The 27,139-nt window shown below is 37.6% G+C and overlaps 1 protein-coding gene across 4 annotated transcripts in view; it reads left to right on the forward strand.

Moving 5' to 3' along the window:
- CYB5R4 (cytochrome b5 reductase 4) overlaps positions 1–27,139 on the forward strand; it is an 84,229-nt gene that overhangs the window by 46,740 nt on the left and 10,350 nt on the right. For 3 of the 4 annotated variants that reach the window (XM_089906133.1, XM_022590287.3, XM_022590288.2), the window contains 8 exons: positions 1,001–1,058; positions 2,667–2,760; positions 4,571–4,603; positions 6,532–6,654; positions 19,132–19,272; positions 20,883–21,035; positions 24,048–24,198; positions 24,507–24,593. In XM_089906133.1, coding sequence (XP_089762259.1) covers positions 1,001–1,058; positions 2,667–2,760; positions 4,571–4,603; positions 6,532–6,654; positions 19,132–19,272; positions 20,883–21,035; positions 24,048–24,198; positions 24,507–24,593 — 840 coding nt within the window. The remainder of the gene's footprint in view (positions 1–1,000; positions 1,059–2,666; positions 2,761–4,570; positions 4,604–6,531; positions 6,655–19,131; positions 19,273–20,882; positions 21,036–24,047; positions 24,199–24,506; positions 24,594–27,139) is intronic. The other variant, XM_089906134.1, reaches the window with a different exon arrangement.

The following is a 27,139-nucleotide window of genomic DNA, read 5'->3' on the forward strand; positions in this document are numbered from 1 at the left end:
CATACTATTCTATTTTGATAATACAGTATTACAGTATATTCTATGATCAATTTCATATGTCATGAAAGATTCTGCAAAAGCATTTTTTGTCTGTATTCTATCATGTGATGGAAATTGATCATAGAATATCCATAATTTATTCAACTATTCTATTTTTTGTGTGTCTAGTTTGCTTTATCAGTTTTTAATGGAAATCCTTCAGAATGTATTGTACCCTGTCTTAGTAAATTAAGCAATCCATGTGTATGTTTGTTAATGATATTTCAGATGCCCTTAGGGTTATGTGTGTTATTTGTAGTCTTTCTCTTACTACCTTTCCCCCTATTATGAGTCTATAACAGCAGCTTCCGGCTCTACTTGCTTTACCTGTTAAATTATTTCATATTCAATTTTAAGTTAAGGGCCTCAGGATACCTCCTAGCCTTCACATTGGGGGCCTGTATACAGGTAGTAAGTGCAAAAACAGAATCAATTTGATCAATAGCTATTACAAAACCGAAGACTTAGTTTTTCCTTAAGTTTTTACTGTTGACCATTAAGCATCCTTGGTGAGTTAATTTCTTGAGGAGTAATAATATGTTTGTGACAGGGAGGAGTGAAGGTAATAAGCATGTAGATTTTGTCATGCTCCTTCAGAAAACATGTTGTGTTACTGCTCTGATAAAAGGAATTTTAGATGTGTAACCTTTATAAAAAGTGCCTTGTCAAGGATCTTGTTTGTTTTTATCCAAGTTAGAATACATGGAAGTATAAGTATTTTAAGTTGAGAAATAATTGCTTTATTATTTATTTCATGGTAACACCACTGATTATTTAGGAAAAAAACTTTACCTAGAGAAATATATTTCTCACTGTAGATTTTGAACTATATGTTTTAAATCATGTATTTATTGTGTCATATTTTATATTTTTAAATTGTATATATTTTAAAATTATATATTTAATGATTTAATATATGTTAATGCACATGATTATTTATTCTTTTTAAAATATTTTACAGCTATGACTGGTTCCAAACAGATGCTTTAGTCACCATTGTCATATATACTAAACAGAAGGTAAACACATTTTTAAGATCAGAAAAAAACAAAAAAGTAAATAATAAATGTTAGCTATGCGCAGGTGTACTTTTCTAAGAGCTCTTCTTGTATTAACTTACAGCAACTCTGTGAGGTAGATCCTTTCGTTATCCCTATTTTACAGATGAGGAAACAGAAATTAAGTAATTTACCCAAAGCCACACGGTAAGTGGCAGATCTAGCATTTTGAACCCAGGCAGGCTGGCTCCATAGTTGTATGCTCTTAACAATCATGCCATAGCATCTTAGGGAAAAAATAGACTAGGAAGAAGCATATTTTATGTGCTCTTCTGTGATTTTTTTTGTGTTTAAGCATGGATAACAGCAGTGAGAGTCCCGGTTTAACTTCACCATACGAACTAATTTCCTGCACTTAAATTGGAATTCAAGAGCCAGGAGAGGCTGTACTGCTGGAGCTTAGTATGCTTAAGCCACTAATGGGGTTCAGTTAATGCCCTCTGAAAACTAAAATTAAGGAGTTAATTCATTCACTAAGTGTTTATTGAATCCCTGCTTCATTTTGAACACCATCGTAGAATTCAGGAATCTAATGATGGGCCAGATTCATAGAGGCTGAACTCTTACCAGGCTTACAGTCCAGCTGGGAAATCAGATAAATAAGCAGGCAACTTACAACGTCTCCAGACACATCCTCCAGCAACTGGCAAGGTTCCCACACTTGAGGAACTGTGGAGCTTTAAAGACAAGTTCTGGCAGCTAGGAATTTCTGAGAACTCATGTTACTTCTGTAGTAGCAGAACCACATCTGAGCTGGTGAGTGCCTCCTACGCCTGCAGCAGGATCTGATGGCTCCGCAGGAGTGACCAGCCTCTGCCTGCAAGAGCCAAGAGGCCCAGAGAGGCACTGCTTGTCCCGCCTTCCACTCCCTCTTGGTATTGTCTCCTAACCAAGCAGTCCTGAACCAAGAGGACAGGGCCTGGCAAGGTTGGGGTCTGTGTGCTCTCATTGGTGATATCAGTGAAGCGCAGAGGATGGATGATTAAGGGAAGGGGGAAGGTTTCTACGTGGAATAATGTATTCAGTGTATGGTGTAAACGATAGGCACCAAAATAACTTGCACCAAAGCTATGTAGAAATTAGAGACATCTAAAAATTTGTTAGTGAATTTATTATTATTATTATTTTTGATAAGCTGAGCCTAAGAGGTTGTGTTATTTGCACAGTGTCACATAATAGTGGAAAGATAAAAATGAACACAGATATCTTGGCTTCTTGTCTGATTCTAATTTTTTTTCCAAATTATTTATTCAACAAATATTTGAGCACCTACTTGGTGCTGAGCAATATTCTGAAGACAATATTCTGCCCCTTACACTTAGAGCTTAAAGACGAGTGTGTAAGGTAGACATTAAGCATAGACAAATGCATAGTTAAAATTGTGATATATACTTTGAAGGAGAAGAACTGGGTTGTATGAGAGAAAAAAACAGGAATAATGTGTATTTACCTTGTGGGTTCTGTAAATAAGTACCATATGAACTTTCACTGATCAGCTTAAAAGTATAGTGATAGGAGTTTGGCGAAAAGTTTACTTTTTAATCTTTCTCTTTTTGATTTCCATTTAAGGATATCAATTTAGACTCAGTAATAGCTGATCACCGGGATGATTCCTTTAGAGCAGAAACAGTTATCAAGGATTATTCATATCTTATACATATTGGTAAGTACCTTATTCTGTATTAATGGAAACAACTTTTGTTTCCTTTAGGTATAGTAGTTACTGGTGTAGAGTCTTTGTACCTATAATATTTTATGTGCCATTGTCATTTTGGTTTGTCATTTTTGATCTTTTTTTTTCTGTTATTTCTTTATACTAAGGAAAGCGCTAGCAAATGGCAGTACAACCTCACTTTTCCCAAGTTTAAACAATTAGGTGCGATCAAAATCAATAATCATATGAAGTACTTGTTGGCCCAGCTTTGTAAGACTCTGTAACTTTACCTACAAATAAATCTCCGGAGGCCTGCCTGTCATGTGCTTCCGCTGAGTAGACATCACCAGGCGCTGTTCTATCGGCCTGTCTCTTGCCAGCCGCAAGGTTATACTGTACCCTTCAGCTGCCTGTCCCTTCATGGGCAAAGACCTACCATACAGTTCACTTCTGTCTGTTTTGAGAGGTTACAGATCTATCAGGGGAAAGAAATCAGGACTAAAATCTAGAATCAAGGTAGCAGATTCTTAATCCATTTCTCACCCATAATGACTCTAGGAGTTCATCCTTTCCTCCTTTAAAGAGGGTAATGTTATTCTAGTTAGAAAGTAGAAACGAAACAAACCAAAACAGCAAGAAGAAAACTGTATTTTAAGCACACATTCTTATGTAAAGAACGTTTCATTTACTTTTGCAAAACAGAGACTGAAATTCTCCAGGCCTCAGATGACTCGCGATTCAACTCATGGCTTTACCATGTTAATGAAGGACCTTTAGTCCTGAATTTGATTGGAGTTGTTAAATGCTTTTTCTTTCTTATTTCCCCCCCATTCACTAATCAACCTCAAATCTTAAACATTTCTTCTAGAAATACATGCTACCCTATTTTTTGCTAGCATAAGATCAAATATATATTGCCTCTTAGGGAGAGTTTTAATCAAAAACTCAGATGTCTAGAAAAGTATACATTATTCGTTAGCTCTGTCATGATTTTTCTTTAAGGAAGACCTCTGTGTCAGCATTTACTATGTTTCAAATACTTTATGGCTAGTTCTGTTCACACTGTAGCTAACTGTATCTTGCACACATATAAACAACAAACAAAAATTCCACAGTCAAAAATGTGAAACTCCTGTTTGCTAATATTAGATCAGAAGGACTAAAATAATGCAGAATCTTAAGTTCCACATAACTATTAACACAGTGAACTTTAGAGCAGTTGTTTGTAAAAATACTTCTTGCATCACCCCCTTCTGGAATGTAAGTTCCATAAGAGCAGGGATTTTTCTCTTTTACTAACTGTGATAACTGTAACACCTGGAAAGTGCATAACACGCATAGATGCCCAATAATTTTCTTTTTCAATAACTGAATGAATATTCAACTTAGAGAACAGTAAGAAAGGAAACGCTGAGCTAGACCCAGTCCCGGCCTGTATTCACACACGCATGTGCACACCCTGGAGTATGTGTGTTTCACTTGCTATCTCTCCCTGCCTTGCTCCTGTCTTGGTTTGTAGCATTGTCAATCTGGGACTGTCCTTGCACCAGTGTGGGTTATCCACCTGTGGGCAATTGAGTATTTACTCCTTAATTAATAGGGAGAGAAATGGAAAAATTGAAGATGCATATTTAAGTAATTTGTCTCAAAACATTGTATACAGTATTTTGGTTGTGTTCAGTTTCTTTCTTTTGATTTCTCACGATATGTTTGAGAGATGTGAAATGGTGCATGAAAGAACCATTTTAATGTTCTTATATGGTGTTTGTAGACCATAGGAACTGAAGTTGGATCTTAACTGAAATTTTTTTTTCTCCAGCCCTAAGTCATGAGATTCAGGAAGATTTTTCTGGTAAGCTACCAAAAATAATTTATCTGTGTACATATACACACACACGGGGGCGTGGACAGCATTTGTCTTATTATTCATTTGTATATTTTCATGTTGCAGACAAGGACATGATGTTTTCTATATAAGCAAGTACATTAATTTTTAAATGTACTCTTTTCCCTCTGGTTTCAGTTCCCCCCATGCCTTTTTTCTTTCCCCTTTTTCATCTCATCTCTTTTCCCTTTCCTTTTCCTCTCCTTAGAAAAAAAATTCCTGTCCCCATTCTTCCTTCCGGGCCTACTCCTGACATGCAGCTTGTAGAAATATACTTAACCACACCAGACAAATTTTTCTTAGGTGTATATATTCAAATATTTAATATTGACAGAGCATGTTAAATTATGACTATTTCTGCATGTAAATACACAACGTGGATTTTACACAGCTGTTTAGCAATAGAAGACTCATCAAAGAGTGGTGATTTCTTGTTTTTCATGTTTTTCTTTAGCTTTATTGAAATATAATTGACAAAATTAGAATATATTTAAAGATTTAAAGTGTACAATGTTATGATTTGATAAAGGTACATGCTGTGAAAAGATTCACACAATCAAATTAATTAACACATCCATCACCTCACATATTTACCTTTGTGTGTGTGTGTCTATGCATATGAACACAAGTTCTGTTGTCTTAGCAAATTTCAGGTATACAAGACAGTGTCATCAACTGTTGTCACCATGTTATACATTAGATCCTCAGACCTTATTCATCTTGTAGCTAAAAGTTGGTACCCTTTTATCAAGCTCTCTCTATTCCCCCCTCCCCCTGCCCCAACTCCTGGCACTATTTTGCTACTCTCTGTTTCTATGAGTGTGACTTCTTTTTTAATTCTACATATAAGTGATACCATGCACTGTTTGTCTTCTCTGTCTTATTTATTTCACTTAACATAATGCCCTCTAGATTTATCATACGTTGTTGCAAGTGGTAGGATTTCCTTCCTTTTTTTAAGGCTGAATAATATTCCATTCTATATTCATATATACATGTGGTTTCTTATTTTAAAGTACTGTCAGAGTACCTTACACCGGTTCTATACCTTCCCTTTTCTTTATACCATAGTAAGTTCTGTAAATTGTATAAATTAAGCTCTTTAAAGTCAAGGACTTCTTATGTTTGTTAAGCTTCAAATCAGTGCTTACTGAATTGAATTTATTTGAATAATCTGTGTTTAAAAGTTGTTAAATTGCTACTGAATTATGTGTTTACAGTGAGGAAGGACAGATTGTTTCTAAAGACAAAAAGAAATATACTTTAGATCTTTAAAAGCACATTCAATTCATAAAATTTAATCAATTTTAAAAGTTTATTTTATTATTGTACTCATGTATTCTAAACTATTTTAAACATTCAAAAATAAAAAGAGAATCTAAAAGATTTTTAATTATCAAAGATTGACATGCACTTTATTGGGATTCATTCTCCTGAAGCTTTTTCTGTGTTTATTAGGCTCAATATTGGTTTACTGAATTCACTCATAAGAACCCCTCAGATCCCAAGAAATGTTAAAAGAGTATAAATTAAATTTGCTTTTGTGGATCCATTCAATGGCTAATTTGTATATTTAAGTTTTTTTTTAAGCTATGTGTTAATTAGTTGCCATGGCTCTATTTGAGCTTGTATGAAAACTAGCATTATGTATTAGTTTGGCCCTTGATAAATTAATTTGAAAGAAGTTAATCTGAATCTAACATAAACTGGATTTAACACCATATAAGGCATAAACAGTTTTGATGAACATGTACACAAAATTTTATTTATCTCACAAATGCTCAGTGTCATTCATATCTGATTGGGACATTTGGGTTGTTTGAGAAAGATTGGTTTAAAAGTAAAACCTTATATTTAGTATCAATGAATACAAATGCAATTTTTCTTCTTTTCAGTGCGAGTTGTTGAGAATGTGGGAAAAATAGAGATTGTCCTGAAGAAAAAAGAGAATACTTCTTGGAAATGCCTTGGTCATCCCCTGGAGAATCATAATTCACTTATTCCAAAGAAAGATACAGGTAGGCTGTGCTATTATTTTGAGTCCTGGGTTAATGAAAATGTTGCGTCAGTGGCTCAGTTGTATCAGAGTTTGGAAGGCCACTTGCAGTGAGCCAAAGGGTCCTTGTATCTCTCTCTGTGGGGTTGAAAGGGATATTGTGTCTGTTATCCTTCTTTTTTTTTTAAAGCAGAAATTAAATTCATGACTCTGCTATCTAATGTTTAGACATAACAAAGGTCATTATGTAATGATACCTAAATGTAGAAACCCACTCAAACTCTTGTCCAACCATTCACTCCTTGAGGTTTTTTTTTTTATAAAAGGTGCAGAAACAAGTTAAGTTTATGCCCTGTAGGCACATCTAGTTTTTTTCTGTTAGAGAAGGCATATTTACTGTCTCTCTGCTTACCTAAACCAGTTTCTGAGTTTATTCCTAAAGGATGATACCATTCATTTCCTTCCTTTCTTTATTTTTTAAAGCTTTTTATGTAACTATAACATTTATAGGCAAAGGTGCGTATTACAAGTGTTCTACTTGATGAATTTTCACAAAGTGAATGCACTCCATATTTTCTCTTTGGAAACTGGTAGGATTTGCCTCTTCCAAGTGTTTTGAAATTTCACGGTTTGATATACCTTAATGGGGGGTCTGCTTTCAGCTTCTGTGCTGAATGTTCATCCTTTTTTGCTAATATTTCCATTACAGAAACTTAAGACCCTCGGGCCTGGGGAATACTGATATTTCTTTCCTCCATGGTCTGTGCTTACTTTCTAGAAATAGTCTTGCTTTAAGCCTTCTTAACCAGTTCTCTAATTAGCTTGTCTTTTCTCTCTCATTTTCAATTTTGTCCTTTTCTTCTACTTTTTGGGAGATTTCTTCAGCTGTGTCTTCCAGCTCTGCTGTTGTGTTACTCATTTCTACTCTCATATTTTTAACTTTGGAGAACTCTTTTGATTTTTGTTCCTTTGTTTTAGCATCCTGTTTTCTATCTTCTGTTTTTAAGAATTATAGTGTTTGAGAGTTTTTGTCTCCCTGTGTAGCCTCTATTCCTACAGTTTGTTTATTTCGGTCTGTCTTTCATATTAGATGCTTTCTTTGAATGTCTGCTGATCCTTGACCATCTGCTCGTACTTCAGGGTGGAACTCTAAAAGCTGATTGGAAACTCTGTGCATGTGGGTGTGGCTTGTTGACAGTAATATTTACTATGTGGCTGGATGGTTTCTTCGGGAAAAGTCTGATGCCAGTATTTTGTCAGAGTCTCTAGGGTAAACAGTCTTCTACCTTGCATCCAGCATTTCAGAAGTTATATGGGAAAAGAAGGCTGGGATATCTGTAAACTTAATTTCCTTTTTTTTTTTTTTTTTTTTTTTGCCTAGTATACTATATTAGGCTACTAAGGCTGCTGTGAAAAAGTACCACAGACTTGGTGGCCTAACAACAGAAAGTTATTTTCTCACAGTCTGAAGGCTAAAAGTCTGAGACTAAGGTGCTGGCAGGGTTGACTTCTCCTGAGGCCCCTCCTTGGCTTACAGATGGCTGTGTTCACATGGTCTTCCGTCTGCGTCCCTATTGCCTCTTCTTATAAGGACGTCAGTCACATCGGATTAGGGACCACCCTAATGACCTCATTTTAACTGACTTTTTAAAATACGCTGTCGCCAAATATAGTCACTTTCTGGGGTACTGGGGGTTATGACTTTAACGTTGGAAATTGAGGGGGACACAGTTCAGCCTATAACATATACCCAATCTAGAGACCCTTTGTTTTGCCCTCTACGGAGAGAGCAAAATCCTGATATTTTACTAGAATAGGAGAGAATCAGTCATGTGGCCGTGTGAAGTAGGGGAGGACTTCAGAAAGCAGGGGAGGCAGCATCTAGGCTTCTTCAATGAACTTTCTTCCAGAAAGTGGTTTTAGCTCTGCCTTCACTCTGATTCTAGATACTTGGTCCTGCCAATTTCTGAGCCTCAAAGGCTCATGTTACAGATGGGTTGATTCTTGGCTTTTTGTTTGTCTAGCTTAGGATTTAGCTTTACAGAGTCTACTGAGTCAGTTACCAGTCGTCTCTTTGCTTTGTCAGCTCCCAAACTTCTGTTGCTTTTTTATTTCTGTTCTTATTGTCCTTGCAGGCTAGGCCTTAAAAAAAACACACACACACAGAGGAAAAAAACCATCTTTGCTGTTATTTTAGGGAGGGGTTAGAAGAAACTAACTGTATGTATTCAGTTTAGCATCTTTAAATATTTAAAATTATAAAAATATATTTGTGGATAGTATTTTAATTTTCATAAAAGTATCACGTAGCTGTATTTTGAGTACATACTGTGTGTAGAAGGCTATTTTAGGTATTGTGGTACGAAACAAATAAAAGGCATCAGAAATTATTTTCCCAGGTGGAAGAAAGAACATACACAAACATAAGACAGAATACTTGTATCAAGAAACAGGCCAGTAAGAGCAAGTTACATAGTGCAAACCTGAATGTATTGTAAGTTTACCTTAAGTGAACAAACAGATGCAGATGAATTTGACCTTAAATGACTCTCCATGAATGAAGGAGGTGAATATCAAGCAATGTTTTGAAAGTGGCTTTAAAAAAACCCCAAAAAACTATGAAGGGCTTTCCAGGTATCATTACTGGGTACTTATTGTGCCAGACCTTTTGCAGGTGGTAGAGAAAGGAAATGTAAGCCATATGTGGGAAAATTCAAATAGAGCCATTTTCCCAGAGCAGGAGGTCTCAATTGTGTGGTATAAGGTAGGGAGAGAGAACATAGAGGAATAACTGAGTGATGTAGCAGATCAGAAGAGAATAGGTAAAAGACAGGGAAAATGAAAAGAGGTATTATTAAAGTGAAATCTGTTGTGCTGAAATTATCTGACTCTCAAGTGATTGGAAAATCATAGCAAAGCAAGTAAAAGCTAAGTCCTAGAAATAAATGAGACTGAGAACCCAGGCTGACCTCCATTTGGAAATAGAATGAACATTGCTCAAGTATTCTTTTCTATAATTTCCTGAGGCTTCCCATGAACTCTTTCATCCCTGCCATAAATTTTGGCTTGAATCATGAACCATCATAGTTCGCTTTAGCTTTCTTGTCTGAAATTAGAGCCATGCATGTATTTTTCAGTGAATTAGATTTTCCACTTTGGAAAATGACTCAGAGTTCAGGGGATTTTTTTTTTTTAATTTGTTTGACGGAATTAGCATAGATAATTTCTTCTTCGTCCTTTCTCTTCCTTAACTCATGACAAAAACTATAGGTTATTTTCCGCACTAGCAAAGCTGAATACTTACATGATCAGAGTACTATGATTAACTTGCTGTCAGTAGCTTCAAATGTTCAGTCTATCACATGACTCCTTGGTTTTCAAGGAGGTTTTCATGCTGGCTTCCTCTTACTGAAATTTCGTAGTTATAAAATAAGCATGTACGTTGAAGACTTAGTGCACTACCTTCTCATGTCAAATCTAGAATTTACTTACACAAAAGATTCAAATATAACAAAGAACATAATCAGAGAAGAGAAACTACTTCGTTTTTACATTTAATCCAGCTGTAATAGTTAGTAAATTAAATTATATGACTAGAATCAAACTACCATTTGTAACTTGGGCGCTTCCAATTATTTTCTTCTTCCCGAAGATGAATAGATGAAGATTATGAGTGAGTAGTTGTGTGTGTGTGTGTGTGTGTGTGTCTGTGTGTGTGTGATGACTAACAAACTTGTGTCTATTAAGAGTCAAAAACAATAGATAATTGGATTGCTATTTCTGTATCCAACCTAAAGTTTATTTTAATTGTGATTGCCTTTAATATGGGAACTTAGATCACCAGACAAAGGCAGTTATACAGATTTGCCAGCAAACAACTCAGTAAATGAATATTGGGATACAAAATTGTAAACAAGATTTAGAAAAATTGTGTCATAATTGTGATATGTCAGCAGCTGTTTGTAAACCTCTAGGTTAAATATATATAGAATCTATAACTGTCTTTATAATTCAAGTTGAACTGTATGAAATCACTGATATTTATCTTTTAACCTCAAAAAATGGCAGTTTCTCATCATTTGAACTATACTTTCCTCAGGGCTTCCTAACTGCTCACACCACACGCGTGCGCGTGCACACACACTGAAGTACTGTCTGTAGGTGTAAATGTGCTTGTCAGCACTCTGTGAGCAGTCACTTAATGGAGGCTTTCTGTGGAGCCTGTGATTCTGCAGGCAAGCTGTTTGCTGCCACAGTGAACCACAGCTCTTGTTGCAGGGGTAGAAAGAACCGCCCTAACCCCTCCCCTCCCCTTCCTTGCCTGCGCATCTGTGTTTCTTTGCTGCCTAAAACAAGCATTCAGAATTACTGGAAAAGAAGAAAATATTGTGGATAGCAAATAGATACTTCATTGTGCTTTGTTCTCTTAAATTGTCTGCTCAGCCCAGCAGGTGTAAAGTTGTTGCTTGCACAGTAACTATAAGATGCTTTGGCATTTTGCTGTCTTCTTCTTATTTCTAGTGGAATGGCCTGAATATGAAGAAACACAGAGTAGATGGGGCAGGCTGTAAATGAGTAAGAAATTATTTGCTATATTAAAAGGTAGAATAGAAGAAGTTTAAAAACTTAGAATTCAGGCAGTTCAGGCACTTCAGTGTATAATGTTGGCTGAATTATTAGTTATGGAACTGAGGAAAAGTGATAAGCACTGAAATGTTCAAATCTAGTGACAACCTTGCTAAGTGATGTGGACCCCATTGTCTAAGGGCCCCATTGAATCTAGTCTTGGAGAAAGAGCTTCCTTTCTCCTAACTTAATGCTAATATTTAAGTCTATAAAATCCTCACTTTGAAAGAAGGATTCAACTCACATCAGTCTAGGTGAGGTAGTAAAAGACCTGAATACACTTTAGGTATATATATTTTTTAAAAATAATTTTTTATGTCTTTTTTAATAAATTTATTTATTTATTTTTGGCTGCATTGGGTCTTTGTTGCTGCGTGTGGGCTTTCTCTAGTTGCGGCGAGTGGGGGCCACTCTTCGTTGAGGTGCACAGGCTTCTCATTGCGGTGGCTTCTCTTGTTGCAGAGCATGGGCTCTAGGCATGCAGGCTTCAGCAGTTGTGGCACATGGGCTCAGTAGTTGTGGCTCGTGGGCTCTAGAGTGCAGGCTCAGTAGTTGTGGCACACGGGCTTAGCTGCTTCGTGGCATGTGGGACCTTCCCGGACCAGGGCTCAAACCCGTGTCCCCTGCATTGACAGGCGGATTCCTAACCACTGTGCCACCAGGGAAGCCCACTTTAGGTATATTTTTAACAGTAATAGTTAAAACAGAAAGGAATCTATGCTTTATTGTCAATTTACTAATACTGCTTCATTAGGTTTTACCCCAGTATATGGAAAAATGTGTGCCTATACACATTTATCATCCTAGTGTTTGAAGCTGTGTTATGAACGTATTCTTATTCATATATTCAAGAGTGGTTTGGGTGAGGATGATAAAACTATACTACTAGAGGTTCAGTGGAAGTCTTACCAGAGTTAGTGAAAAGGCTGAATAATTTTTAAAAACAGCAAAATAAATGCAATTATATAATACTTTTAAAAGTATATAATAACTAAAACTTTGTTGTTTTTTCAGCACAGGAAGGTATTCTAGTGACTTCATGGGTTTGAGTTATTTTATCCATAGTCAAAAATGTTAGATATTTGTACAGTTCTTGAAAATAGTTTGTTCTCAAGTGTTCTGCAGACCTCTGCTCTACCAGCTGAGCTATGGAAGGCTCCGCTTGTTCTCAGGGGTTCTGAACATCCCTGCACACAAGTTCATTGCTCATCAAGGTCACTGTCTTGGCAGAAACAGACAGCCAGCAAGGCTGAATCAGGCTGACCCCTGCTGTATGAACTGTGACAGATTCTGTAACGGAAAAACTCAGATTTTTCTTTCCTGTGTAGGAAGAAAACTCCCTCCCTCCCTACTGTCTTTCTCTCCTATGTGTCTCCTTTACTGTTCACACAGAACGCTTCACTTCTGACACTTCTGGTCCCAAATACATGGAGATTTTCCTCCACAGCAAGCAGTTCTTTGCAGTACCAGCTGGTGTCTTACAAGTTAACTCAGTTCTGACACTGTCTACCTGGAGACACCATCGGATCCCACAGGTTAAGGGCTCAGTCCCACATGATCCCTCCCCCCGTCCCCCAACACACACACACTTCAAATGCCAGTGGCAAGCCCAGGTTACCACCTGTCCTTCTGACCAACTGGCTATAGATGGGAGGTTCCAAAGACCCCTTCCCTGGGCTTGGTCAATTTGCTAGAGTAGATCACATATGATAAAGGATACAGATGAATATCCAGATGGAAGAGATGCAGAAGGTGGGAGAAGGTCTGGGAGGGTCCTGAGCACAGGAACGTCTGTCTGTGGGGAGTTGAGGTCTGTCACCCTCCCAGTGTTGATGTGTTTGCCCACCTGGAAGCTCTTTAAATCCCCTGCTATTGGGATTTTATGGAGGTTCCTCACGTAGTCATGATCAGTTATTAACTTCAGTTCCAGCCCCTCTCCCCTCTCCAGAGGGTGGGACGTGGGGCTGGAAATTCCAAACTTCTATCATAGCTGAGTCTTTCTGGTGACCGGCGCTCATCCAGGAGCCCACCCAGAGTCACCTCATGAGAACAAAAATGTTCCTGGTTCTCTTATTACATAGGAATTTACAAGGGTATTAGGAATTCTGTGTTAGAGATGAGGGTCAAAGACAAATACAGTGGTTCCCCCTTTATTTGTGGTGTCGCTTTCTGAGGTTTCACTTACCGCAGTCAATCGTGGTCCAGAAATATTAAATGAAAAATACCAGAAATAAACAATTCATAAGTTTTAAATTGTGCACCGTTCTGAGTAGTGTGATGAAATCTCAAGGCGTCCCGCTGGGGACGTGAATCATCCCTTTGTCCAGCACATCCCACCCGTTAGTCACTTGGTAGCCTTCTGGGTTATCAGATCAGCTCTCGCAGGATCACAGTGCTTGTGTTCAGGCCACCCTTATTTTACTTAGTCATGGCCCCAAAGCGCAAGGGAGGTGATGCTGGCAATTCCAGTATGCCAAAGAGAAGCCGTAAAGTGCTTCCTTTAAGTGAAAGGGGGAAAGTTCTTGTCTTAACAAGGAAAGGAAAAAAAAAATCAAATTATGAGGTTGCTAAGATCTACCATGAGAACAAATCTTCTCTGTGAAATTGTGAAGAAGGAAAAAGGAATCCGTGCTAGTTTTGCTGTTGTACTTTAAACTGCAAAAGTTACTGCCGCAGTTCATGATAAGTACCTAGTTAAGGTGAAAACGGCACTAAGTTTGTACAGTAAGATATTTTGAGGGAGACAGACCACATTCACGTAACTTTTATTATGGCATATTGTTATAATTGTTCTATTTTATTATCAGTTATTGTTGTTAATCTCTTACTGTGCCTAATTTATAAATTACAACTGTATAATATGTACATATATATAGGAAAAACCCAGAAGTTTCAGGCGTCCACTGGGGGCCTTGGGATGTATCCCCCATGGATAAGGGGGAACTACTGTGTAAAGGACAAGAGATGCTCCTACTGTTCTTCTCACTTAGGATATTATAAGAGTTTTAGGAACTCTGTGCCAGGAACCAGGGGCAGAGGCCAATATATAGATTTTCTCTTATCTCACAGCCCAGCCCCTGGTCTCTGGCCGTGAACCATTTATATCAAATGATACACAGCTAAGAAGAAACCGGCACTTTACTAGAATCTCATTCAGTCATTAATAGCTCTCCAGTCCATCAGCACATCATATGAAAAATGTCTCGCAGGGCAAGGCCCCTCAAGTGTGCAGACTTTCTATTCAACCTTAATAGGTTCCAGAAACCAGAGTGGTCTCAGCAACATACGGCTTCACCCTTTCAGGCATCTGATAAAATTGAGTTAAGAGGCAGTATCATGTCTTGCTCTGAGCCTCTTCCAAGGTGTTAGTGTAATATTGGATTTCCCTCCTTACATAACCCAGTTTCTAAATGGAATGTCTGTTGAATTGAATGGCTGTAGGTTGTGGGTTTTTCTGCGTGGACATATCTAGGTATGTATGTCAATATATTTTTAAATATTGTAGATGTTAGTATTGATGTTTGGGGTTATTTATTTTCTATTGGAGCATTTTTTAAGTGTGTAGTTCCACTAACTGGTTGCCCTGTGTTGGTTCAGGAAGATCTTAGAGGAAGACATGAGTAAAGGTAGATTGCAAATTAGGAGGTAAATAAATCATACAGGTTTCCCCACTATCCAAAAGTAGAGCCTTCCTATGGAATCTTTCGTAAGTGGAAACGGTGTAAAGGGAAGAAGCAGTCACCCTAGGACACATCTAGCTCACGGATGCACAAGGTAAACTGAGACAAAGTGCAGATGCTCACAGGCACAGTTCAAAGTTATGGCGGCTTGATGCCGAGATGCTCAGTGTAGTTCCCGGGGAAGGAGCTTGGGGTGCTACTCTCTCTGCTCGGGGTGCACGCTGCCTCCATAACAGCTCACTGCAAAACAAATGCTGAATGCTATTTTCCCTTTTCACCGTTTTTCATAAAAGTGAAGATCCTCTTTGGATTTCTTTCAGTTAGGAAAAACAGGTACTAATGTAGATTTTTCATAAAAGATAAGTGGCGTAAAGGGAAATTTCGAAAAGCAGGGGACACCTGTATTTAGGTAATTGAAAGTAGTAAAGAGTGCTAAGAAAACCTGTGGTTGATCAGAACGGTAGGAATTGGGGATGTTGAAGAAGAGATGTACCTGGGATGGATGGTGACTTGCTGAACTGGTTCCTTAATTTGGACATTAAATAGTTAGTAGGGAGTTGTAAAGGGTGGAGGGATAATCTATAAACATTTATGCTTGAACCGATGTAGTCGAAATAAGGAGGAAGATGCTAAAGAACGATGTACTGTTCTAGAACGATGATTCTCAAACTCTTCGAACAAGGCCTATGAGTTGGGGCGAGAAACTCTCATAACTTGTTGCCCCGTCCACATCTTCTCAAGCGACTCTGTGATCTTGGGCAAGCCGTTTAACTTCTGTAAGCCCCTGCTTCCAGCAGGGAAAATGAGAGTGGATAGGTGCTTTAACAGTGTACTAGGGGGAATTCCGGTGGTTAGCACTCTGCACTTCCACTGCAGCGGGCACAGGTTCCATCCCTGGTGTGGGAACCGAGGTCCCGCATGCCGTGTAGCATGGCCAGAAAAACAGAAAGTGTACTAGGAGCAGGAAGGAGCTGAAGGACAGGTTGAAGGCAGTATGGACTCCCAGTCCAGTGCTGTCTTCCACGTCTCTCTCCCACTGAGCTTTGTCTTTATTTTAGCCTGTGAAAGTCTACTCTTTAGAAGGAAAGCTATAGTTTCTTTTCAACGAGAAGAAAAAAAGGATACCCAAATTATCATATTATCCTCAGCATTTCAGTGTCACGCTGAATGTCTCAATATTATATGTATGTTATTAAAAGAAGTTAATGTGGGATTAACAGATACACACCACTGCATGTAAAATAGGTAAACAACAAGGACCTCTACTACATAGCATAGGGAAATATATTCAATATCTTGTAATAACCTATAATGGAAAAGAACCTGAAAAAGAATGTGTGCGTGTGTGTATGTGTGTGTGTATATATATATATATATATATATATAACTGAATCACTTTGCTGTACACCTGAAACATTGAAGATCAACTATACTTCAATAAAAATTAAAAAAAAAAGAAGTGAGGTTTCTGGGCAGACAGTTTTCTGTCGTATGTTTTTGTTTCACCATCTCATATTTATTTTCAGTTTCTCATTTTCTTGTATAATTATGCTTATAAAACCAAAAACCTGACACTTCAATACAGGCATTATCCAGGCTGAAGTCGTCAGTGCATCTGCTTTATACTCCTTTTCCACCATTTTTCAGGTCCATGCCTGTGATACTTCTCTCCTCAGTGCAACTGAAAGACGAAAACATTCTTAAGTTTTCCGTAAGACTTTTAGAACCTGTTGTTAGCACGTCCTTGTGAAATTATGGCAGTTTTATTATTTTATCGGTAAGATGTTGAAATTATCTCAGTGGTGTTAAATCTCAGGAATACTGTGTTAATTCTCTAACAAGGAAAGCCAGTCAGTCACTGGAACGCTGAGTTTCCTTGTGTTTTAAGTATAGTCAAAGAGGTGCATACTTACTCTAGCAAATCCTTTCTGGTAAAGGCTAGAGGTGAAATTGTCAGGAGGGGCACCTGCCCTGGACTCCGTGCTTGGAGGAAAACACAAGGGCTCTCCTCCAGCTGCACGGCTCCCACAGGATGAGGAGTGTGCAAGGTGAAGAATTATCCACCTGGAGTTCAGGTGCTTTCCTTCACCACTGCCCTCCAGGTATCTGGAACCCCAGAATTCCCTGCCCAAATGGCCCCAAATCCGCTTCTATCCAGGAAGTGGCCAAGGCTGTTTATGCAGAGAGCAAGTAGATGAGCCTTAACATATGGGCTGGTGCACCTACACCTGCACAAGGCTCCACTCAGGGTCAGATAGTGGGGCTGAGAAGAGGGGGGTCAGGCCATAGGCAGTCAAGGGGGTGCTGCTGTCACCCCTCCGCCATCTTCCTGTGTGGAACTCTGAGGAGGTGAAGAATGCTGAATTCGAACCTAGTCTTCTAGGTCATTATGAAAGTATATTTCAAGGTGTAGCGTAGAACATATTTTATTTAGCAGTTATTTGTCTGATTTATAACTTTCACATATTTAGACATATAGATGGGGGTCTCATATTGTATTACCACTCCAGGTCCCAGGAAGGTCTAGAGGAAGGGATAAGGAGGTCGTTTGAACCTTCATTTCTTCTTGGGGGTGAGCCTAGGTCCTCCGATCCTTCGTCGGGCCAGTACTGGATTAGGCCTTCCGGGATAACTCTGGGGCGGTACCCTTAGCTGTAATCTGGTCTAAGCTTTGCCCTGGCAATGATGCACTCTAAAGTTTATGTGCATACCGAGCTACCATGGTGACAGATGGAAAGATTTAGTGACCAGGTTCTTTGGGAGCAAAAGGGACAAGGGAAGAAAAGAATTGGATGAAACTGTGGCCAAAATGATTTCTTAGGATTCTATGTGAATTTTAGTTTTCCACTAACTATTCATTATTTGATGTAGGACCTTCACATCCTAAGGTCTGGAGTAAATCTTTCTGCACCTACTTAAATATTTTTAGGTTAAAAAAAGAGCATAGGGGCTTCCCTGGTGGTGCAGTGGTTGAGAGTCCGCCTGCCGATGCAGGGGACACGGGTTCGTGCCCTGGTCCGGGAAGATCCCACATGCCGTGGAGCGGCTGGGCCTGTGAGCCATGGCCGCTGAGCCTGCGCATCCGGAGCCTGTGCTCCGTAACGGGAGAGGCCACAACAGTGAGAGGCCCGTGTATGGCAAAAAAAAAAAAAAGAGCATAATTAGGATAATAAGATGCTTTATTAGGATTAATTCCTGACATCTCTGTAAATGCTATTTTATAAAAGAGAGGAAATTATGAAACAAAGTCTACTCTGGCATGCTGTTTACATCCGAAAGAAAATTTACAAGTGAAAATATTCATGCTTTCAGAACTTCTGTAACAAGATCTTCCAATCCAAGTGGTATTATTTTGCTCTGTATACAAATAATATTTCCTGAGCTTAGGGTATTAATTTCAAATATTTCCCGTATTTATAGAAATACTTGATTCCTTTCGTTTATTTGTATTTTAGTACCACAAACTTGGCATCTTCAGTTTTTCACTTAAATTGATTTTCCAGATAATCAGAACTTACACTCTTAAACCTAAGTTTATTTTTTGTTTTAATCATTTTTTGACCATTGAAATGTTCTATAATTCATATACATATGAATTTTGTTTGTGTATATATAATACACATATACAGAGACACAAGAATGTATTTTTCCTGCCTTTATCAAAGAAATATTTCTAAGTTATTGAATAGTGCTGGTATTGTTAAACCTTAAATATTTGAGTTGCTGGACTTTTCCATTCTGTAAGAAAAGAATGTAGAATGAGTTTGTTGATTATCAAATATTTTTCACATCTACAATTTAATTATGTAGCTGTTATAGGCTTAAAGGATGGAATTATTTTAAACAGTAAATTTAAGAAGAAATAAACTAGACTTTAATTTCTTAGGCTATAATGGTTTTAACATGCTATAACAACAGACATGAGAAAATAACACTCATTTTATAGAGCTTATTTTTCAAATTACAGAAGTACTTACAGGTTTTAGAAAATGGATATCGCAGGAAATAAAATGGAGAAAACTAACACTATAAGATTTTCAAAATACTGACAAATTTTTTAAATGTCACAGGCCTGTTAGTGAAACTCAAGCTCACTAAAGAGCAAAAGCTGAGCCTGTGTTTTTGCGTGGTAGGTCTGAGAGTACTGCTTATTTAATTTATTCATCACTAAGAGAAAATGAATCACTTTCTAGGTTTGTACTACAGAAAGTGCCAGTTAATTTCCAAGGAAGATGTGACTCATGATACGAAGCTTTTCTGCTTGATGCTGCCACCAAGCACACATCTTCAGGTGCCAACTGGGCTACATGTTTACTTCAAGCTAACTATTACAGGTAAGGCAAGCAGAGGCTTTGCGGAAACATTTTCTTCTTTTATAAGCAGTTCGGAATCAGTACTAATCTCTCGAGGAAGTGCCCATTTAGGTTATAAATAGAATGTTTCTGGGCAGCTAGACTTAGTGATAGCCAGATTCTAGGTTTGTGGATGCAGTGATCCTACATATGGGAACTATAGCTGTGCTGCATCACTGTATGAACAAAGAAATTATCACTAGTCACAGAGGTAGTGCCACCAGCATTGTAATTTATTACTAACAAAGCCTTAAAGGAAAGAGGTGAGGGAGCACACAGATGGTCTTCCGTGAAGACAGCTGCCAGAAACACACACTAACGTCTCTTATTTAGCCACTTTCGGGTCTGGCATTTATGAAGTTGAATTTATAAAACTGAAAATGAGTGGATGATTATAAATGATTTCCTGGCATGTGCCGCTAGTATAAGAAGCTCTGTAAACATACTCCTTACTGTGTCAATTCTTTTTCCCTCATTTTTGTCCTGAAGTTACCTCATTTACTTGTTTTAAATACCTTTCTTACCGATGTCTGACATCTTCTTAGTCTTTTGAAACTGCAGAAGATAACACTCCTAACCTTTCCAGCAATCAGCCTCACAGACTACCAGCCAGGATTTGGTGACTATGGTTTATTATGATGGCACTGTTCAGTTTTTCTCTTCATCATCACTAATGCCAAGTTATCATTCAATAGCTGGTATCTTCCCCAGTGTGGTTATTGTCGATGTATTATAATTTACATATAGATTAATTTTTGTATATGTGATGGAAACATGTATAAAATGTTGGTCTTTCAAATATGTCGTGACTCCTCTTTCTTTGGAATTTGTCTGCCTAAAATATGACTTATTAATTTTACCCTGTTTTTTATTATTATATTCTTAGAAGTAGTTGGATTAACATTCTTTTCAGTTACCAAAGTAATATATAAAATATTAAATTATTAAAACAATTCGAAATATATAAAGTAAAAAGTGAAATTCTTCCCTTCCTGGAACGCAAATGATCCCACTGGCCATTGGTATCCATTGTTAAAAATTTGGTATATAGGGACTTCCCTGGTGGTCCAGTGGTTAAGACTGCATGCTTCCACTTCAGGGGGCACGGGTTTGATCCCTGATCAGAGAACTAAGATCCCGCATGCCGTGTGGTGAGGCCAAAAATAAATAAATAAAACAAAATAAAATAAAATCTTTAAAAAATTTGGTGTATAATTTAAATTATTATGTAAGTACCTTCTCACATCTCTGTGTAAACTTTTAATGCCATTTTTGTTGTAGCCTATTACAAAGCTTACATGTTGATGGTGTAGATGGTTGTCTAAGTTTATTAACATAAAACCCCATCACCTTATGCCACACTTAATAAAAACAGATTATTTATATTATGGGTAGATTACTGATTTGTTAAAATTATCTCAGCACACATAGGTTTAGGGTATATATACATGTACTACATACATATAGAACATAGAATTAAGTTCACATTAAGTGTACAGTTTTAAATATATACTGATAGCATCCTAAAATTTGTATGCTTCATCTTCATTTAGATTTTTAGATTTGAATTTCTTTGTTGTGACTTTTTCCAGGTACTGAAATTGTGAAGCCATATACACCCGTATCTGATTCCTTATTCTCAGAGTTCAAGGAACCAGTTCTTCCCAACAATAAATACATCTACTTTTTGATCAAAATCTACCCTGCTGGACTCTTCACACCAGAGCTTGATCATCTTCAGATTGGTTAGTATATATATTTTTTAACCTAGATTGTGTTCTGGATTGGATCACATGTTACAGCTTCTTTTAGTTATTTCCCTGTGGGAGTCTGTCAGATATCTTAAACTCATCATGTCTGCAGCCAAAGTCGTGTTCTCTTAGTCCCACCAACCTATCCTTGCTTCCATATTCCTCATCTGTTATTTGCAGCATCACTGTTCATCCTCGACCCAATCTGGAGACTCGAGCCATCGCTGCGTCTTCCCATTTTCTCCCTCCCAATCCAGTCAGTCACTAAGTTTTATTGAGTCTACCTCTCAGTGACTTTTTAATCTTTCTTTTCTATCCCTTCTGCCGCCTTCTTAGATCAAGCCTTCATCGTTTCTCTCTTAATCTGTAATTGGTCTCTCTCAGTTGCCTCTAACCGGTATCTTTCTGTTAATCTGCATTCTCCAGTTCTTTTTCCATACTGCCTTGGTGATAGATTTAGTCACGTTGCTCTGCAGCTTTGACGCCTTGGATGGGTCTCCATTACCTGAGTAGCACAAGTATTTTGTATGGTGAGAGGTGAAGCTGGAAAAAGCATCCAAGTCTTTGCAGGTCACGAAGAGGACTTAATCAGTTAGTCCAGAGGTTTGTCATCCTCATTCTTAGGTGCTTGAGTTTTTTAGAATGCCTCTCTCTACCTGTCAAGTACCTTTTTAAAAATATTTTCTAAAAATACCACTTACTTTATGAAGCCTCCCTCCTCTTCTGAACCCCTCGGTAACTAACACTTTGTTCATTGATCTAGGATAAGAATAAATGATATTCCTTCTTTACAGGATTTTGAGTTTAAGGATAGATATGTCTTATCTTTGTATTTTCCATACCCAGCAGGGCAGTTAGCGCATAACAGGCTCTCAATAAAAGTACTTTGAGAGAATTAATAAAGGGACTATAAGGAAATCTACTAATATTTAGAGACCGCCCCCCTTCCTGTTTCTACTCCTTTTTCTGTCTCTTCAACTTTTCACTGCCTTTTGCCTAACAATAAAAGAGCTCTTCCCCTTTTAAGACAGTGTTAGCAGTAATATTGAGTGAAGTAGATCACTAAAATTTGGAAATAGAGAAAATTTGCTGCTCTCTGAAAGTTAAGCTCAGCAGTCTACATATAATAGATGTGATGAGTCATCTTTGGTTACATAAATCAAAATATTGGACATAAATGTGAACCTAACGAATTTTGGAATACCTACATATCTAGTGAAGGTGATATCACCTTGCAAAGGACTGACAACATGATTGTAATATAGCAGCTGGAAACTTAACTGATGGTATTATAACCTATCCATAGAGATTGTGTAGCAGAGAGCAGGGTGGAGAGTCAGCATAGAGCATGGGAAAGGAAAGCCAAAATAGCAAGATCAGTGTTTTTTCAACTTCATCTAGGGGAACTAGTCATGGCACAGATACTGGTGCCACCTAGAGGGTTGTACACTGGCATGGCAGTGGTAACTCATGAAGTCTCAATATGGCCTATGTGAGCTACCCTATAAAATTATCCACTTCTTTGTTTCAATTCCATGTTCATCAAGCAACTTTTAAACGATGATTTTGCCCTTCCAAATGTTCGGTCTTCCAATACTGGGAATGAGATGCCCTGGTTTGGTCTTCCAATACTGGGAATGAGATGCCCTTCCAATACTGGGAATGAGATGCCTTCATGAGAGCAGTGATAACTCATGAAGTCTCAATATGGCCTATGTGAGCTACCCTATAAAATTATCCACTTCTTTGTTTCAATTCCATGTTCATCAAGTAACTTTTAAGCGATTGTTTTGCCCTGCCAAATGTTCCAAATATTTGGTCTTCCAATACTGGGAATGAGATGCGCTGGATGGGGCATGTAATGCTCAGGTCACTAGATGCAGGTAGTCAGGCTGAAAATCCATTGCCATTCTGGCATGTGTGCTTTAATCTCTTGTGAACTTCATTAGCCTCAAGTCCTTGCCTGAGTCTAATCAATTTTATGACACTGGAAGGACTGGACTGTGGACAAAAGTTATCAAGTTAATATCATTCTGTGAGGCTGCTTTAGTAAACAACCAGCTGACTTTTTCCTGAGGATGTCTGATCTTATGGTCCCTTTCAAACTATAACCAAGGAGCTTCTGTTACTTTCTAATGTTTAACTCATCAATTACTACAACATTCTTACTCTCCTGCCATGGACAAAAAAGGGAAAAATTATGAGCATCCAAACATTTAAAAATAAACCAGACCATTTGAAATTGTTTTTAAAATATGGTCAGCTTTATTTTGTATTTTTAAAGTTACATTGAAAATTTCTGAAATGTCCTAAAGACAGTTCTCTTATATGAGTGGTACATAGCGATTATATCAACTGCATAGCAGAAAAGGGTTTATTCAACTGTTTTGATTGAAAATTTGGAAGTAGTATGCCCCAAGTACAGTTTCTGATCGTGCTTTGTCTTTATGGGAATTAAATGCAGAACAGCTCTTGTTTTAATTGATAGGTATTTTCAGAGATTTGATGGAGGCAAAGTTAGCACTTTTACTAACAACATAAGATATTAGAATACATTTCAATTTTCTCTCCTACTACGCTTATTACTGTGGTTAAGAATCAGTATGTAAGTAGTGAATGTGTATTTTCCGCCCTATACTGTGCAAGACAGGTATACTCGGACTCTGCTTTTGAAGTGCCTAGTTTTAGTTTAGCAATCAAACCTTTATTGATAATTTGTAGTTAAATATTTGGCAATAGTTTGTATGTTAGAGACTCCAGTTGATTTGGGAAAATAATATTGAGAAAGGAGTATAATGAAATCTCATTATTAATTTGATTATAATGATAATTTGAGTATAATGACATACTTGGGAGCCTAATGAGTATTCTCAAAACCCCTTACATTCCTTAAAAACTGAGATGTAGTCTGATAATTATGCAACCTGTTTCTCCTCGTGTTCTTAATTCAGCTAGGTTAACGGTCTCATTTTTTTTTCCTGATTTTATGTATATTTCATTGTTTAGGAGATTATGTTTCTGTAAGCAATCCCGAAGGCAATTTTAAAATATCCCAGTTCCAAGACTTGGAAGATCTCTTTTTATTGGCAGCGGGAACAGGCTTCACACCAATGGTTAAAGTACTGAGTTATGCTTTGACTAATATACCCAGTCTCAGGTATGTCATTTTGTCTTTAATTACTACCCCTTGTAAGACTGCTAGATTAGTAGAAGGTATTCTAAATCGATTAAATACTTAGTGGACCTCAACAGACATGTTATCCCTCAGTCGTCATTTCTCACTCTTCTTCCTCCACTCCAAGCTGTTTTATTTACTTGATTCCTTTATTTTTGATATTTTTGGTTACCTAATTGGCACTAAAAAAACATTCATGCTAGTTCACTTTTAGACTTTCCATTCATGCATATTTTTAATTCTATAATCGAAATAGTACTTTTTGAGTTGTTGTTGTTTTTTCTTTTAAGGAAAGTGAAGCTGATGTTCTTCAATAAAACAGAGGATGACATAATTTGGAGAAGCCAATTGGAGAAATTAGCATTTAAGGATAAAAGGTATAAAAGTGGTATTAGCTCTGTTTTTAAATATTCATACAGGTTTAGTCAGTTGATACCCTGCCTCGTTTGGTTGGAGTTTTTAACTGACCAGGAAACTCCTTCAAACAAAAATAATCACTAATTCTCTTAAAAAAAACCCAAAAAACTAAATGTAAGTAATGTTAGTACACCTCTCCCAAAGAAATAGTTTGATAAGGTCAATGTGACATCAAATGTGTATCAATAAAATATATACTGGGCTTTATGTTTATGTTATGTTGTGTATACTGAGTTAGGTTTCATTGAAAATGATCCAGTGTAGCCAATTTGGTAATTCAAGATTTTCTTGTTATAATGGGGACAGATCAAATAAATCTGGTGAGGTAGGTTAAGCACAAATAAACATGTTTTTTTACTACAGGATTTCTTAGAGCGTTTACTATGCCAGTTTCCATTGTGACTTTCCAAGAAGGGGATTCCTTCTGCATTGTTTAGCAAGATTCTCTTCATTTTTTTTCATTCACATTAACACGTATTAAATATCACTAGTGGTCCTCAGTACACACTTTGGGAAATGCTGGTATAGGTAATAGAAAGAAGTCTGAGTCAGGCTGAATTCAGTGGTAAAATGAGGCAGCAAGGACAGCAAGGTGGCAATTTGTTTCATTGAAAAAACAGCCCTAGCACAGTCCAAGGAAGTGAGATAATTTAACCACGCATACGCCCATCTCCCCTAAAGAGATAAGAAAGCAGTTGGAAATTCAAAACAAAATTTTCAGAAGAAGAATGAATTGGACAAGCCGTCATATTTCTGAAGCATTTTTGTAATCATTAAAAACTATTTCTAAGAATTGCAGAACTTCGTAAGTCATACGAAATATCTGACGTAAGTATTTATGTTTATGACAGTATGGTGGAGATAAAGTTCTAGACATTTTAAAAGTTAAAGACCTCAGAAATCCAGCTGTCCCAGGGGCTCCAGGTTCTTCTGAATATTTTCTGAACATCCTCACTAAGGTGATGCCGTGGTTCCTTCTAGTCTTTTCCTCCCTGTTGTCTCCCATCCTCCCCCTCTTTCTCTTTTAGTAAATAATTTGCACAAACGAAGGACGACCTGAATTTAATCATCGAAGTGTTTTCTCACATACTTAAAACATAAACCTAAGAATATGTGCTATACTTAAGTAGTTGCACGGCAATTTAGAGCATAATTTAAAGAAATAGAAATTCCTGGGTTTTTCGAGTGTCTTTTTCACTAATTTTCAAAGTGGAAAATCGGAAGCAGCATTTATCAAAAAGCCTAAAGACCTAAATTCTGGTTTTCAGTCTACCCTTTACTAGCTTGAAACTGTATTCAAAAATTACGTAGATCTGTGGACCTGTCCCTTTATTTTCAAAATAGAATAATGACATCTTTCCTATTTACTTCATAAGCCTGTTGTGAGGACTAGAGAAGATAGTGCAAATGCTTGGAAATTGTGAAGCCCTGCCTCAGATGTTTGGGTTGCTGTTATGAAGGACCTCTGTATACATGTGTTCTTGTATTGACTGTTTGAGCTCCTGTTTCCTAAACAAGCATTTAAAAGACTTTAAGCAGACGTAGCTACACTTTTTTACCTAGGTTTTTTAAAAAAAGTATTTCTGGCAGTTTTGGGACATGGTATTCTTCAAGATAGTTTGCTTGTACAAGAAAAATTTATTTACTATTATTTCAGCAAACAGACATTGTACTCTTAGTCTATCCATTGATGTTAAACTCGACATAAGAAGTAATGTGTATACGTATAACTGAATCACTTTGTTTACACCTGTAACTAACACAACGTTGTTAATCAACTATACTCCAATATAAAATAAAAAGTTTAAAAAAATTAAAAAAAAAGAGAAAGAATTGGTAGAAAGGCATGTGTTGACAGCTTCTGAACATGAAGTGCCCTTTAACAACGTCCCCTGTGTGTTTTGTTTGTCTTGCTTGGTCCACATAATTTGGGTTGCTGGAATTGCATAGGCTGCAGGACTGAGGATGAGGAAAGGCCCCTTCTTTTTCACTTCTGGATGACTGGCTCTAAGTGAGTGAGACGCTCCAGTGTGCTGGGAGGAGTGAGTGTTTTGCCTCTGGCCTGCCTTTATCCTCTCTCTTCTGCTCGCTCGCGCTCTCCCTGCTCTCACCCGCCTGCTCCCGCTACTGTGTGCTCTCTGCTCCCTCCCTTTCCTTCCACTTTCTGGAGGTACACTCTCCTTGCTGGGGGCCCTCTACTGGCACTGACTTCCAGCGTTGGATAATCTGTGCCCCCCTGGAGACTCAGGGTCAGACCCTCCCTGGAAAACGCAAAGGCCTTGGGGTCAGACCCTCAGTGGGAAACACAGAGGCCTTGTGTATGTACATGGCTTTGGAACATTTGTCAGGAACCTTCCATATTCTCAGGTTTTATGCAGATAGAGGAGAAACCTAGCCTTAAAGGTTTACTGATGGCTCTCGGTAGTACTGTTCATTCAGAGCATAATTGTTGAGTCCCATACATAGAAGGAAAGTGAAAGTTGAAATTTAATATAAGGTAGTTTTA

This window comes from Delphinapterus leucas, unplaced genomic scaffold (genome assembly GCF_059928025.1).
Source record: "Delphinapterus leucas isolate spDelLeu-1000000601 "Yukka" unplaced genomic scaffold, BTC_Dleu_Yukka2 spDelLeu_asBTCV2_sq72, whole genome shotgun sequence".
NCBI lineage: Eukaryota > Metazoa > Chordata > Mammalia > Artiodactyla > Monodontidae > Delphinapterus > Delphinapterus leucas.